We start from the raw sequence: 12,506 nt of genomic DNA, 5'->3' as shown, positions 1-12,506 counted from the left end.
TCATGAACAGTACCTATAGGTACCTACACCGTACACACGTACACGTACGAGGAGACAATGTGCCTTATGTAAAAAAACTGCACAAATCCCGGACATATATCCGTGTATAACAGGTATGTACTATGTGGTATAGGTAGCCAGGTAGGTACTTACTTCGAAAGTTGCAAATTGTTATAATACACGCAAGCTTCATACGCAGTTTAGTCTGTGTCTGTGCGTGTCTATTATACAGTCCGTATTAGCATTAAATATTACCTGTAGTTCCTTGTCGTTGTAGTAATGCAACGAGGCGTACTGTGCCACTTTGTCGTCGGCTACTCCGATCCTGGGCACTTGGAATACGCGATTTCCTTTGCAAGCTTGATTGCCTGGAAACAAAAGCAATAAACGCATATGTTTAATATTATGTAGTGATAACGATAATATAAGATATGACATTACAAAAGATATTGATTGTACCATTTGTAGTTCTAATATATAATATGTATTATATTCTAAGGTCGAAGACACGGACTAAGTCCGTGGTCGAAGATTATATTATTACATTGCAATTTTTGTTGTTTTTTTTTTTATAAAATATAAAATATTTTATTAACCAATCAGCTGGAGAGTGTATATTTTATCGTACTTCATATTACCTTTGATGCAGAGATTTTCAAAGTAATCGACACCCTGCGCTTCGACAAACTGCACGTACTGGCCAGTGGTTCTCCTGTCCGAATCACTCAAATGACACTGGAGTGTTACGTAATTGTACTCCACGGAACGGCAAGTGAAACGGTGCTGTACGAAAATAAATCGTTAGTACTTATAGTATACGTTGAGCGATTTAAGATGTATTCACGTTTTCAGTGTATTACTTTTGTAGTCATAATATAATATGATATTATTCCAAAGTTGGTCGGAATTTATATTTATTTACATATTGGCAAAAGTGGTTCATAATCTATATTAATAATCATAATTATCAATAATTACCTCGTTCAAGCAGGCGGCTAGACACGCTTCTTTCGTTGACGTGTAGATCAACGCGTTGTCTAGTCCCCGAATCATTTTGTTCGGTACCCTTTCGAAGGACCATGGCCTCAAACATACATTATCTGAACAAAACGAATTCGGTATTTTGAACATGATATAAAAATAAAGCGTTTAAAGTAAACATAAATTTTAATATGATATATGGGCGAAGGACCTACAACTGAGAATGTTAAATCAAGTATAAGTAAATTTAATTTTTATGTTGCAGTTTTTCTAAACATTATATTATATTATGTCGATATAAAAATATTTTTTCTTTTATTATACAGAAATGGTAGGTATAACTACGTCCTCCTATGTGCTATTTAAATAATCTAATTTACAGCCGTTATACGACAATGTACTTCGTGCAAAGACAACTGCAACCATATATAGCGGTAGGTATATACCAGGTAGGTAGGTAGTTCTTTAAATGTTCATTATTATAATGTCACGCTACGCTAAATCTGATCACAACACAAAAACAACTAACGGACACTATTTTCTTAAGAACGGGATGCTTTTTGCTCACGCTAAACGACTATATAAGCGCTCGGCGTTAAGATGGCAGATATTAGATATAATATAATATATTACACGGTCCTGGTTAGACCTTTCATAATAATATGCTATAGTCTGTAGATACTTTAATAGTTTTATTTTTAGTATGGTTAACCTACACAGTAATATAACTTTTTATCGCATTCAATGGTGATAATATATACTTATACATTCGCAGACCTAGATATTATAGGTACATATTATTATTATAATGGAGGTACTAATACACGTATGTATATACAATAAAATATCTACGGATAAATCACTATTAATAACGAACGGCCGTGATCAAAAATCCCAACACCGGTGGTACATCGCGGAGGTGGATGAAATGGACACGGAACCCATAGAAATTCGCCGCGTGCTATGAAATTCCAGAGCTAACGGTATACCGATACGTACCTATAGCTTCATGCAGCAGGAACGTTGTAAAATATTATAACGATGATATGGAGTGCGGTGTATAGGTATATAGGTACTACTATATATTATTTAAACCGTGATCTAACTTATAATAATGTATAGGTTATAAAAATTCATCTAGACATTACAATAACGGATGATTTTTAATGTATACTAACCAGATCGTATTTGCATTTTCACCATGTAATACAAGTTGACGGAACGCTGAGGGGTTGCCGCTGGATTATTCGCAGTTGTCTCATTCTGTAATTGGCAAATGGTTTCTTGTATGGGCGTCAGCGGGTTTAAGACGAAACTGAAATTAAATCAAATCGATATTTTATTCAAAAATTCTAAGCCTTAAAACCATTTAAAGTTGATCCATTATGTTATTACAGTAGAAAAAACCTCTGGTACAAACATTATACAACTAAAATATTAAATCAACTAACTAACAATATAAAATGTTAAAAAAATGAATTGTAATTTGTATTATATAATATTAGTTATTACCATAATTACACTAAAATTAATTTATTTTAAACTCATTCAACTTTTAATTCCTCAAATATTTTTTCTTGTACTCATTTATTTTACCTAAATGAAGCTGCTTGGCACTCTGGCTCTTCTCGACACCATCCCTGGCACTCATACAGCGTCAAGTTTTTTACTGTATAATATGTCGTACCTTTGTAATCTAATTCGGTGAGTTTTTCAAAAGCGGTTCGACCTAGAAATGAAAAAAAAAAATTATTAAATTAAATATAATGTCAAACAAAAATATTTTTTATTGAACAATACTGGGGTCACAGATGACTCGAAGAAAAAAATAAAAATAGTTTTTTTTTCTTCTAATGTACTTCATTACTCAGAATCTGGATTGTAATTATTATATCAATCTTTCACATTGTAATGGGAATGAAAAATATTAATACGATATGTATATTATCAATTTATAACAGTCAAGCAAGGTAAAATTATAATTATATTTTTAATTCTCATACAGATCATGCTCTCTCTTGTATTGAAAACGGAGAAAGTAATAAATATGTATTAATTTATGGCCAGAAAATTTATAGACCGAATATGGTATGTCGATGAAATGACGTTAATAACCTACAACCTAATTATTTTTGTACTGCCATCACGGCTTGAGCGAAAAGAGAAGATGTCCCCCATTATAATATTGGTACCTAGGTATTACCAGAGTGCTGCCAGATATCAATTGGCGTACCTACGCAGACAAATTGGTTTATGCATCTAGGGCAGCCAAATGACACCCCGTGATGTGAAAATTATCCATTTCCTATTCGTAACGAGAATTGGGTTGGCAATATCGATTGTTAACTTCGACACTTTTAACCCGAAATTCAATAAGATGGGTATTCGATAATTGTTAAAAATGTATAATAGATATACCTGATACTACGTATATTGCAATGTTAGTCGGATGCTCGACTAGTGTAGGACGTAGGTAGGTAAGTAAGTACACATATATAATACCTATTCATCATAACATTCATGTGAGTATTGTCGAACTGCACTCCTGCTTAAAACTATATCAAAATATTCAAATTGCACTTGGGTTCAAAAATAAGGCAAAAAAACTAGTCAGCCGATCAAATGTTGCCGACTTGTTTTGTTATAAATGTGGCTGGGCTCTGGGATCTAACAGAAATGAATGTAAACAAGTCAACAAGTTGGACATCTTCTTAACTTAATCAGCTTAAATAAATGTAATCATTATAATAAAAACAATACAATTTAGATAGTAAAAATCCAAATTATTATTAGTTAGTAAATTAGTTCTATGTAATGACCGGAACGAATGTAATTCGACAAAAATAAGTGCAATTTGACCTTACAAATTCATATAGGTACCTACATGGTGGTACATGGTAGGGAGTTTCAAAGATTCCACCATACCTTTTATATTCTGAGTTATAAAATCTATATGGTAAATTGTAGGTATGTTTTGGTTTTACTCGTTTACCTATAGGTAGGTATGCCTATTTTCTATGTATCTATAGACGACGCGTGAACTTAATTCCAACAATTTAAACCTACGTTTGATATTCCATCATTAATTGTTTGCGATATGTATTGAAATGAACATATGAACGAACGTCGAATTAACTGGATACTACTAAGTAGTAGGTATGTACTGCGTTGTATCGTTATTTTCTTACACCACGACCGAAGGCGAATCGTAGATACGTATACGGCGGTCCATGACCGCGGACTGGTAGTTTTAATTGTACCATAGTAATTGGACACGGATAATAATGGTAAATCACTAAAGTCATTGCATACACAGTGACGGCGGCGTGTAAGTATAGGAAGACGATCGACGAATCGCGTCATAAAAAATAAATAAAAAAATGTAAACACCAAAAATTAGATTTGCTTTCCGCAAGTGTGATCCCCCGACGTGTGCATCCTGAATAGATTCGGATGAACAAATCGTTTTTTTTCCACATTAAAAAATCGGTTACACTTCTCGGTGTGAATACACTATGCTGACTTTAAAGCGCGATCGATTTAAACATTAATATATTTACCTATATAATATGTGATAGATAATAATATTACAAACGACATGTTTTGAGTTCGTCACCCTCCTATTAGAATTCTGCTATATCTCTGAATTACGTTGACCATATTATTCACGATTTGTTTGGATTTTTTTTTATTGAAAACGATTTGAACAACCATCTTTATCTTTATTAATCGACTTAACGTAAAATTAACATTGTTTTGATGTAGTATTTAAGGTTAAATAATATATACTAAAACCTTCTAAAAAAATATTCTAAAATATGACTTATTGACTATTATCTATTCAATGATTTATATTACCAAAGATGAATCAATAAACTATACACATGTTACGTATATTACATTTTTATTATATATAACTATTGTAATGTTCAAATTTACCAAATGATTTTAATTGAATTTTAGTATTAAAAAAATAAATAATATACAAACTACATAATATTGTTTCAATATTGGACTTATCTTTTTGTTAAAAAAGGGAAAATAGGGAAAAAGACGAATTCTATTATGTAGTATACCTACTCCCTATAGATACCTATTGGCTATTGATAACTAGATAAATCAATCATAAAGTACCTAATGTAGTGCTGCGATTCTTTTAAACCTTTTGTATAATATTATATAACCTATTCATATTACAGATACCGTAAGTAAGTATTTTAAATGTATAAAATAATATATATTTTATTATTTTATTTAATATAAAAAGTGGGTTGTGTATCTCATTAGTCATTACCTATCTGTATAACAAAAGGCTATTCTGTAAAAACATTTGATAAATAATAAATATTTATTTTGAAATAAAACTATTTAAATACATTTTTGAATTTATATTAAGATTAATATTATTAATTGTATCAACTTTTGTTACCCAAATATTATAGTAAAAATGAATACTACATTAAATTATTTATTAATTTAAATTAAAAGTGTTTTGATTTTATTTTAAAATTCCATTATAGATATTTCATGATATTTCTTGGGAAGAGAAAACAAACGTAAAACAATAACGAATCTGCAAAACAGTGAATTGGACAGTCTATTTTTTTTTTGTATGAAAGACAAGAATAATAAAATAGATGGATATGTATCTAAATAAAATAAACAAATATCCAATTATTATAAGAGAAATCAATCTTATAACTATATACCATTCCTATATATGTTATATGTATACACTATACACACACATTTAGTAATTATTCTAAATTTTAACATAATAATAATATTATTTATTTGTTTGCTTAAATTTTATTTAAGACGTATTATATTATTTCAATAACTTTTCGTCTGTATATTTGTCCGATAGCGATATACATATTATTATTGTGTATAACATAAAATTGGCTACTGACAAAAAGTTAGGAAAAACTATGCTGGAGCCGTTGACATTATAAATTCCTAAAGGAATATTATGATGTTTCCATAAAAAATAAATAATAGTAATAGTAATGTATGTATGTATAGTGAATAAAAATAATAAGCGTTTATTTCTGAACTATGTATAATAACAATAAAATTAATAGGTTTTTTGAATTTCACTACATGTGGCAAATATAGTATAACTGTACTCTGTAGGTGGATACACCATACACATCAAAGAAAATTGGCCATTCTCGTCATTTACGGAGACTATAAATTATACTCAGACGTACTGAAAAAAGAAATATTGGTACAATGTTTTCAATTTTCCATAATATATACATATTTATATGTAATATTTTATATTGTATTATTATTAATTTCGCAGTAGATATATTCAGTCTTTGTACACATGCATTCTGCATACAACGTGTACAGGAACTTTGGTTCCATATGTGACAAAGGAACTATATCGTGCAGGTGGTTTCAGCATTTAGTTTTATCTATTAGTCGACGATCACGATAATATTATTATTGGGATTTTAATGCGGTTACTATGAATGGCTTGAAATAGTTTGAAATATTAATATTTAACTTTAAATTAACAAATTAATCATGTTACGTCGATTAAAAGTATAAAAATGCTATAACTCTTAAATTGTATATTTAATATATGTAAGTACTATAATTGAAATCGTGTCAATAAAAATATAAACTTTGAAGCTTAAAGTATATTTTAATTTACCATAACATATGAATAAGACGTTATAGGTATAATCAGATTATTTATTAGGCCCTAATGTCCTATACTCCTATTCTTAAGTACCAAATACAATTATATTTTAATTTTTAATTTTTTACATTATAGAAGATATTTTAAGATAATCACGTATATTTATCGTTTGCATTTTCAATAACTTCGTGCATCACTTATACATATTACCTAATACTTATCTTTAATAGTTTTAATATTATATAAACTATTAACAATTTTTTAATTTTTTAATTTTTATAGGTATGGTTTTATAAATTTTATAAAACAGTAAAGTGATGTACGAACAATATAATCTAATTGCCTTTTTCATTATCCCAGTATTTGTATGTAAAAAAATAAGAAAATTGGTATCATTTTTATAAATGTAACTGTCAGTTTCGTCGTGACTGATGAGTTGTTGACTAATAAGTAATTTTTCCCATAACGTACCTATTTTGTTTTGCTGTTTTGGCAATTTTAATTATTTAACAAATGTCGGGACCAAGTGAGTATATTATATTGTAGAGTTCACCGAATCGAATCGAACCGCGGCAATGCCATATTGGGAGGAACCAAAAAAATATTTGAAAAACAAGTGCTGGTTTAAATGAAACGAATAATAAACAAGCAATTAATCAACCCTTCAGAGTTTGATTTCCATTAACATGCACCAGTGGATAACTACTATATGGAGTCTAGTTCGATTACCTCGTACAACGACGTGTATTTTCGTTGACTCGTCTGCACTGAAAAATACATTCAATGAAGAGTGTGCGATGTGCAGAATGAAAAAAAATGTATATATAAAGGTATACGCACTCGAATCCAATATTTTGCTTATCACTAAACCCTACACAGTATTATATAACTACAATATCGCAACACTACGATGATAGAAACACGAATAATTCGGTGTATAGTTTGAAGGACTATATAAATACAATACAATATTGATCTGCAGCAGCTGGAACCAAAGAATATTATGCGTACCGTGGTTATATTATGCTTTGTTCTTTGGCCAATGTACTTTTAGCTGTACACATCAACGTCGTTCGGACACGGCCGGTGTCAGTGGTGGTTGTTATATTATTATATTACTATATTACTATATACGGACGGCAAAAACGAAAGAGAATGAAAAATAAAAAACGTCGGATAACGTCGTCGTGAAAATTTTTTTTCCGGTCAAAAATCGTCTTTTATTTTTTATTGTACGGGGGCGGATGTATGGAAGTCAGCGTAAGTACCTGCCTCTATATTATATATACACGAATTGATAGCACAGAGCAGCAGTGTAATGTTTCGTTTGTTAGACTGTACGCGATGTCGTTATAATTTATAATATAGAAATGTGTTATTGCAGTAAACGTCTGATTTAACTGATAAACTGTACATTGCAGTACACAGCGTGGTATAATCTATATTCTATAATAATATACAAACGATAAATTAATGTACCTAGTATAAGTAATTTAATCAATATTTTTACGTATCGATTTGCGTTGCACTTGCACACCAATATGGCATATATACCTGCAGAGAGCTAGAACCGCCGGAAGTCTATAAACATAATATACCTAGGTAATATTGGTACTGTGTATGGCTGTAGGTAGGTAATATAGGTACGCCTACTAATATAATATAATATAAATATCATATAAATCATGATCGGTTCGCGTGACAGGAACGTTTGAATTGCAAATTACCGGTGGACGACTTTTCGGTGATAGCTAAAGTCTATGTGTCTGCTATAATACACCAGTAACAGTTTTGACAACATTTACAAGGGCGGGTAAGTTCAAATTTAGTAACATCGCACAAAAAATGGCCGTCTTCTTCTTGCTGAAAGCTGTCCAAGAGTGGGTGCATTTAACTATTTAAGAGTAGATATATCTAACCTTTTGATTGTTATCGTATTATGTTTTAAAGCGTTTATAATATTTACTGCTAATAATTATCATACATTTTTGTTTTTTTAATAAATACGTATTTAGAGGAATCAACCAAGTCCCAGGTCCGTATACCACATAACACATGCACCTAACCACTGTTCCTCTCAAAACCACCACTAGAACACACTCACCTGGTATGCTGTATATTGTTATTTCGAGCAGACATGAACATGACGTTGATTAATAAATGAATATATTAAAAATCATATTTTTATTAATATACCTATTTTGTATGTGTGAGTGTGTGATTGGACTGCGTTATAACTTATATTATCGAGATGTAGACGGGATTTTTTATATATATAATATATCGTCGTCGTATTTATAGTCTTATTTCCTAACGCAATATAATAATAAATAAATCCGTCACGTCAGTCTTGTTTTATAACACACACAAATACAAATATACCTATATATATATTATACTATATAGGTACTGCACCAAATACATATCATAGATGTCTCGACGAGACGGCCCCGCCACAATTGTCTCCTCGACGATATATACGTCTCATATAATAATGCACATCGCAAATATTATTGTATACCTATTTATCCCATATGTGATGATGTATGTATACATATAAAATAACGCTCGATAATAATATATAGACGGCCGACACGAGTGTGTTATTTCATCGATTCCCATTCGATTTCGCGTCCGTCTGTCATCTGCAGCACACACAATCGGACGTCGCTAATAAGCTGCACGGATCCGCGAGTGTGTGTGTGAGTAGGTATGTATACAATAATAATGTACAGGTGGCTAGCTGCTGAAGGTATTATTGGAATTTATTTATTTTTCACTGTCTTCAAGTAGTTATATTCTTCTATACGCGTCGTCATAACATCTTCTATTCCCAGTTCGATTCACACAATCCAATTGTACATTTTTAAGTTACCGTACACACACACATACACACGATTTTATTATTAATGTCTGTATATTATTATATTATTACAGGTGCGTCTATATGTAATATTATAACGGCCAGTGTCGCCGTTTCCGCCGTCCGCGCGCCGTAGGTACCTATACTGCTGCAGCAGTCATCCCATTCGACAACAACAATAATAATATAATATATTATTATATTACATTGTGTCACATTCGCACACTCGTAATAATAATAACGACTATATAATGTGGAATACAGTTTTCGGGATTTACAAAAGCTTAAAGTAAAAACCGTTCACATTAAATCGCGTATATGCGGTAGTGGTATATATTATGCCTATATAATATTTTATATATTCGCCTTTACGCATAATATAATTGCCTTCTGCCTTATACAGTTATACACTCATACATAACATATACAATTATTATACTATATACACCGTATATAGTACCTAGTATATAGGTATAGTATATTATGTACCTACAGCGTATAATTATATTATGATATTCTTAATTCTGATATGTTTAGGTTACAATCTGTTATAATATTATAATTGTAAATAAATAAAGGTATACACCAAATTTCCTTGAACAAATTATTACGCATATGAGAAAATAAAAATGCATGTACCTATAGAGATTATTTTATAAACCTATAGTGGGCGTATTGGGACCATTGGGATGATATTGTGAAAGGATACATTATGGGTATAGTTATTAGTGATTACCTATACCTATATTAGAACTTTCAACGACGCAAGCAAATACATGACGTTATTTGTAATTTTAAATTCCCAGATGATATTTAGTAGATACCTATCAGGCGATTATGAAAAAATATTTTGAGAACCTGTAATGTCCAAACCAAAGCTGAGAATCCATAACATCGATAGTAAATTAATTGAAAACATATTCATTTTCACCCATTATAAATATTATCCATCACAAGCTATTATAATATAATCTTACAAATAGGTAATAATGTGTGTGAATATTTCAAAGTACATATATTTTTTAGAATAAAAAAATTCAAATAGGTCTCATAAATTCATGTGAAACGTACTATTTTCATTATTTTTTTCTTCGCAAAAAGTAAAAGCACTCTAAGAAATATCCAAAAATCTTCTTAAAGTACAAACTTGGAGAAAATATCTATTTCGATTTTCAAGTGAAGAGAAAAATAATTTTTTTTCTACATAAGGGTTTAACCATTGTCAACTACCTACGTTTATTTGTCGATTTATTTAGTAAAAAGTAAAATATTATAATACATACCAAGCACGCTGGCAAAGTTTGTCCACAAAAGTAAGAACAGTGACCATCTCGACCAACTACCGGAATGTAACACTACGCCGGCAGCTTTCATATTTTAAACGACTCCTGAAATATAAATAAACACACTTTAAAATACTTAGGTATACTATACATTTTAAACAGTAAACCATTAACCGCTTACATAATTATATACATTTCAAATATTATCGACAATGCGTATAATATAACATACTTTCAAATATAATAATAAGGAATAGGATTTATATAAGTTCAATAATTCCCGTTAATGTTCCAATAATTATAGTCGGCATACCACTAACCCCTTCATCAATATAAATTATAATCGTTTCCAGTGTCAGACAACAATATCATTTTATAAGTAGGTAGGTATGCGTATACACAAAACCTAAATGGCTACACTCGAAGATTAAGAAATTACTATAATATTATGTTAGGTATGTAAGTATGTTGTTTTTTCACATAATATTATAATGTACGTATTATATACCTATTATTTTGTTTGACTTTGTAATTTATTCAAAATGTCCGTACCCCGTAGATCAAAATTGTCATTGACGTAATGTCATCTATATAATATAATAAATAATAATATATAACATTTCAAGTTATGGTTGTTTTTTTATTTTTAGAATTTAATCACAGGTTGAATAGACTACTAAAATATTGCTTGAATATTTGTCAGACGTGAAAAAAACTCCGTATATGATTTGAATCACAAAATACCAATCATATTTTATACTAAAAACTATGTAATTTTTTTTTTAATAATTTTTTGTTTTCTCTATCTGTTCGTATATGTATATAAACGGAATTCTCCAGAGTGACCGTACAAATCGAGTCGAATCGTTGTGCCGAGTTCAAGGAACTATCTCGGAAAATCGGTAGCCGCGTATGTCATTTTCTGTCTGCAGTATAGGTATACGTATATTCACGAACTACGTATGAACGACGTACCCATTGCTGGACATAATTTTTGTGATGAAAAAAAATAACAGAATATAATAATATAGAAGCTTTGAAAAAATCGATTTTTCCGCTTAAGAAAATATTTTTAAAAATGCATAACTCAATGAAAAAAAAATATGATATATCTCTGCGTGTCCATTCACGTTTCTGACCAATCCAATGTTTTTACCGCATCCGATTCGATTCCGATACCAAGTAATTATTTGTAGACATTCATCCGGTAAATTGAACTGAAATATTATGCCTAAATATTCATCCTCGAGTTCGATGGTTCTGTAAAAAGTCACGTGTTGTACAGTCTTCAATTTCTTATTATTCCTTCCAAAATTCAAAAAGAGGATTTCCTATTTAAATAAAACGTTAATAATTTTTTAGCGAAAATGCGAATTTATTTAACCTATATTGAGTTATGGAAAAACAAGGTATTTTGTTATTATTTTCGATCATAAAACATGTAGATATAGTAATGAGATTGATTTGTTCATTGTATACCTACGCTGCCAAAACAAGTTGATCCCAAAAATTACATTCACCTCCGGTGTTATTATCATAGCGGATGCAGTGTAAACGTAATACGTATACGGTATACCTATATATTGCCTAATAAAAATATGTTTAAATTATAGCAATCTCTATAGAAAGATTAAAGAAATATTTTGTAGAAGAATGCATTAAAAAATAACGGAATGTGACATAACATCCATGATTTTAATACGTGATAAATTGATACAAATTATTT

The 12,506-nt window shown here is 30.2% G+C and overlaps 1 protein-coding gene across 1 annotated transcript in view; it reads right to left on the bottom strand.

Annotated features, from left to right (window-relative positions):
• The window catches only part of LOC100165402, a 41,177-nt gene that overhangs the window by 7,332 nt on the left and 21,339 nt on the right, over positions 1-12,506 (bottom strand). Inside the window, exons 2-7 of the mRNA XM_001949313.5 lie at positions 10,781-10,885; positions 2,578-2,710; positions 2,160-2,296; positions 979-1,100; positions 639-783; positions 256-368 (exon numbers count right to left, since the gene is read on the bottom strand). Of these exons, the coding sequence (XP_001949348.1) occupies positions 256-368; positions 639-783; positions 979-1,100; positions 2,160-2,296; positions 2,578-2,710; positions 10,781-10,871 (741 nt within the window). The 5' untranslated portion in view covers positions 10,872-10,885. The remainder of the gene's footprint in view (positions 1-255; positions 369-638; positions 784-978; positions 1,101-2,159; positions 2,297-2,577; positions 2,711-10,780; positions 10,886-12,506) is intronic.

Source organism: Acyrthosiphon pisum, chromosome A1 (assembly GCF_005508785.2).
Source record: "Acyrthosiphon pisum isolate AL4f chromosome A1, pea_aphid_22Mar2018_4r6ur, whole genome shotgun sequence".
Taxonomy (NCBI): Eukaryota; Metazoa; Arthropoda; class Insecta; order Hemiptera; family Aphididae; genus Acyrthosiphon; species Acyrthosiphon pisum.
This window is presented reverse-complemented; position numbering and strand designations above follow the sequence as displayed.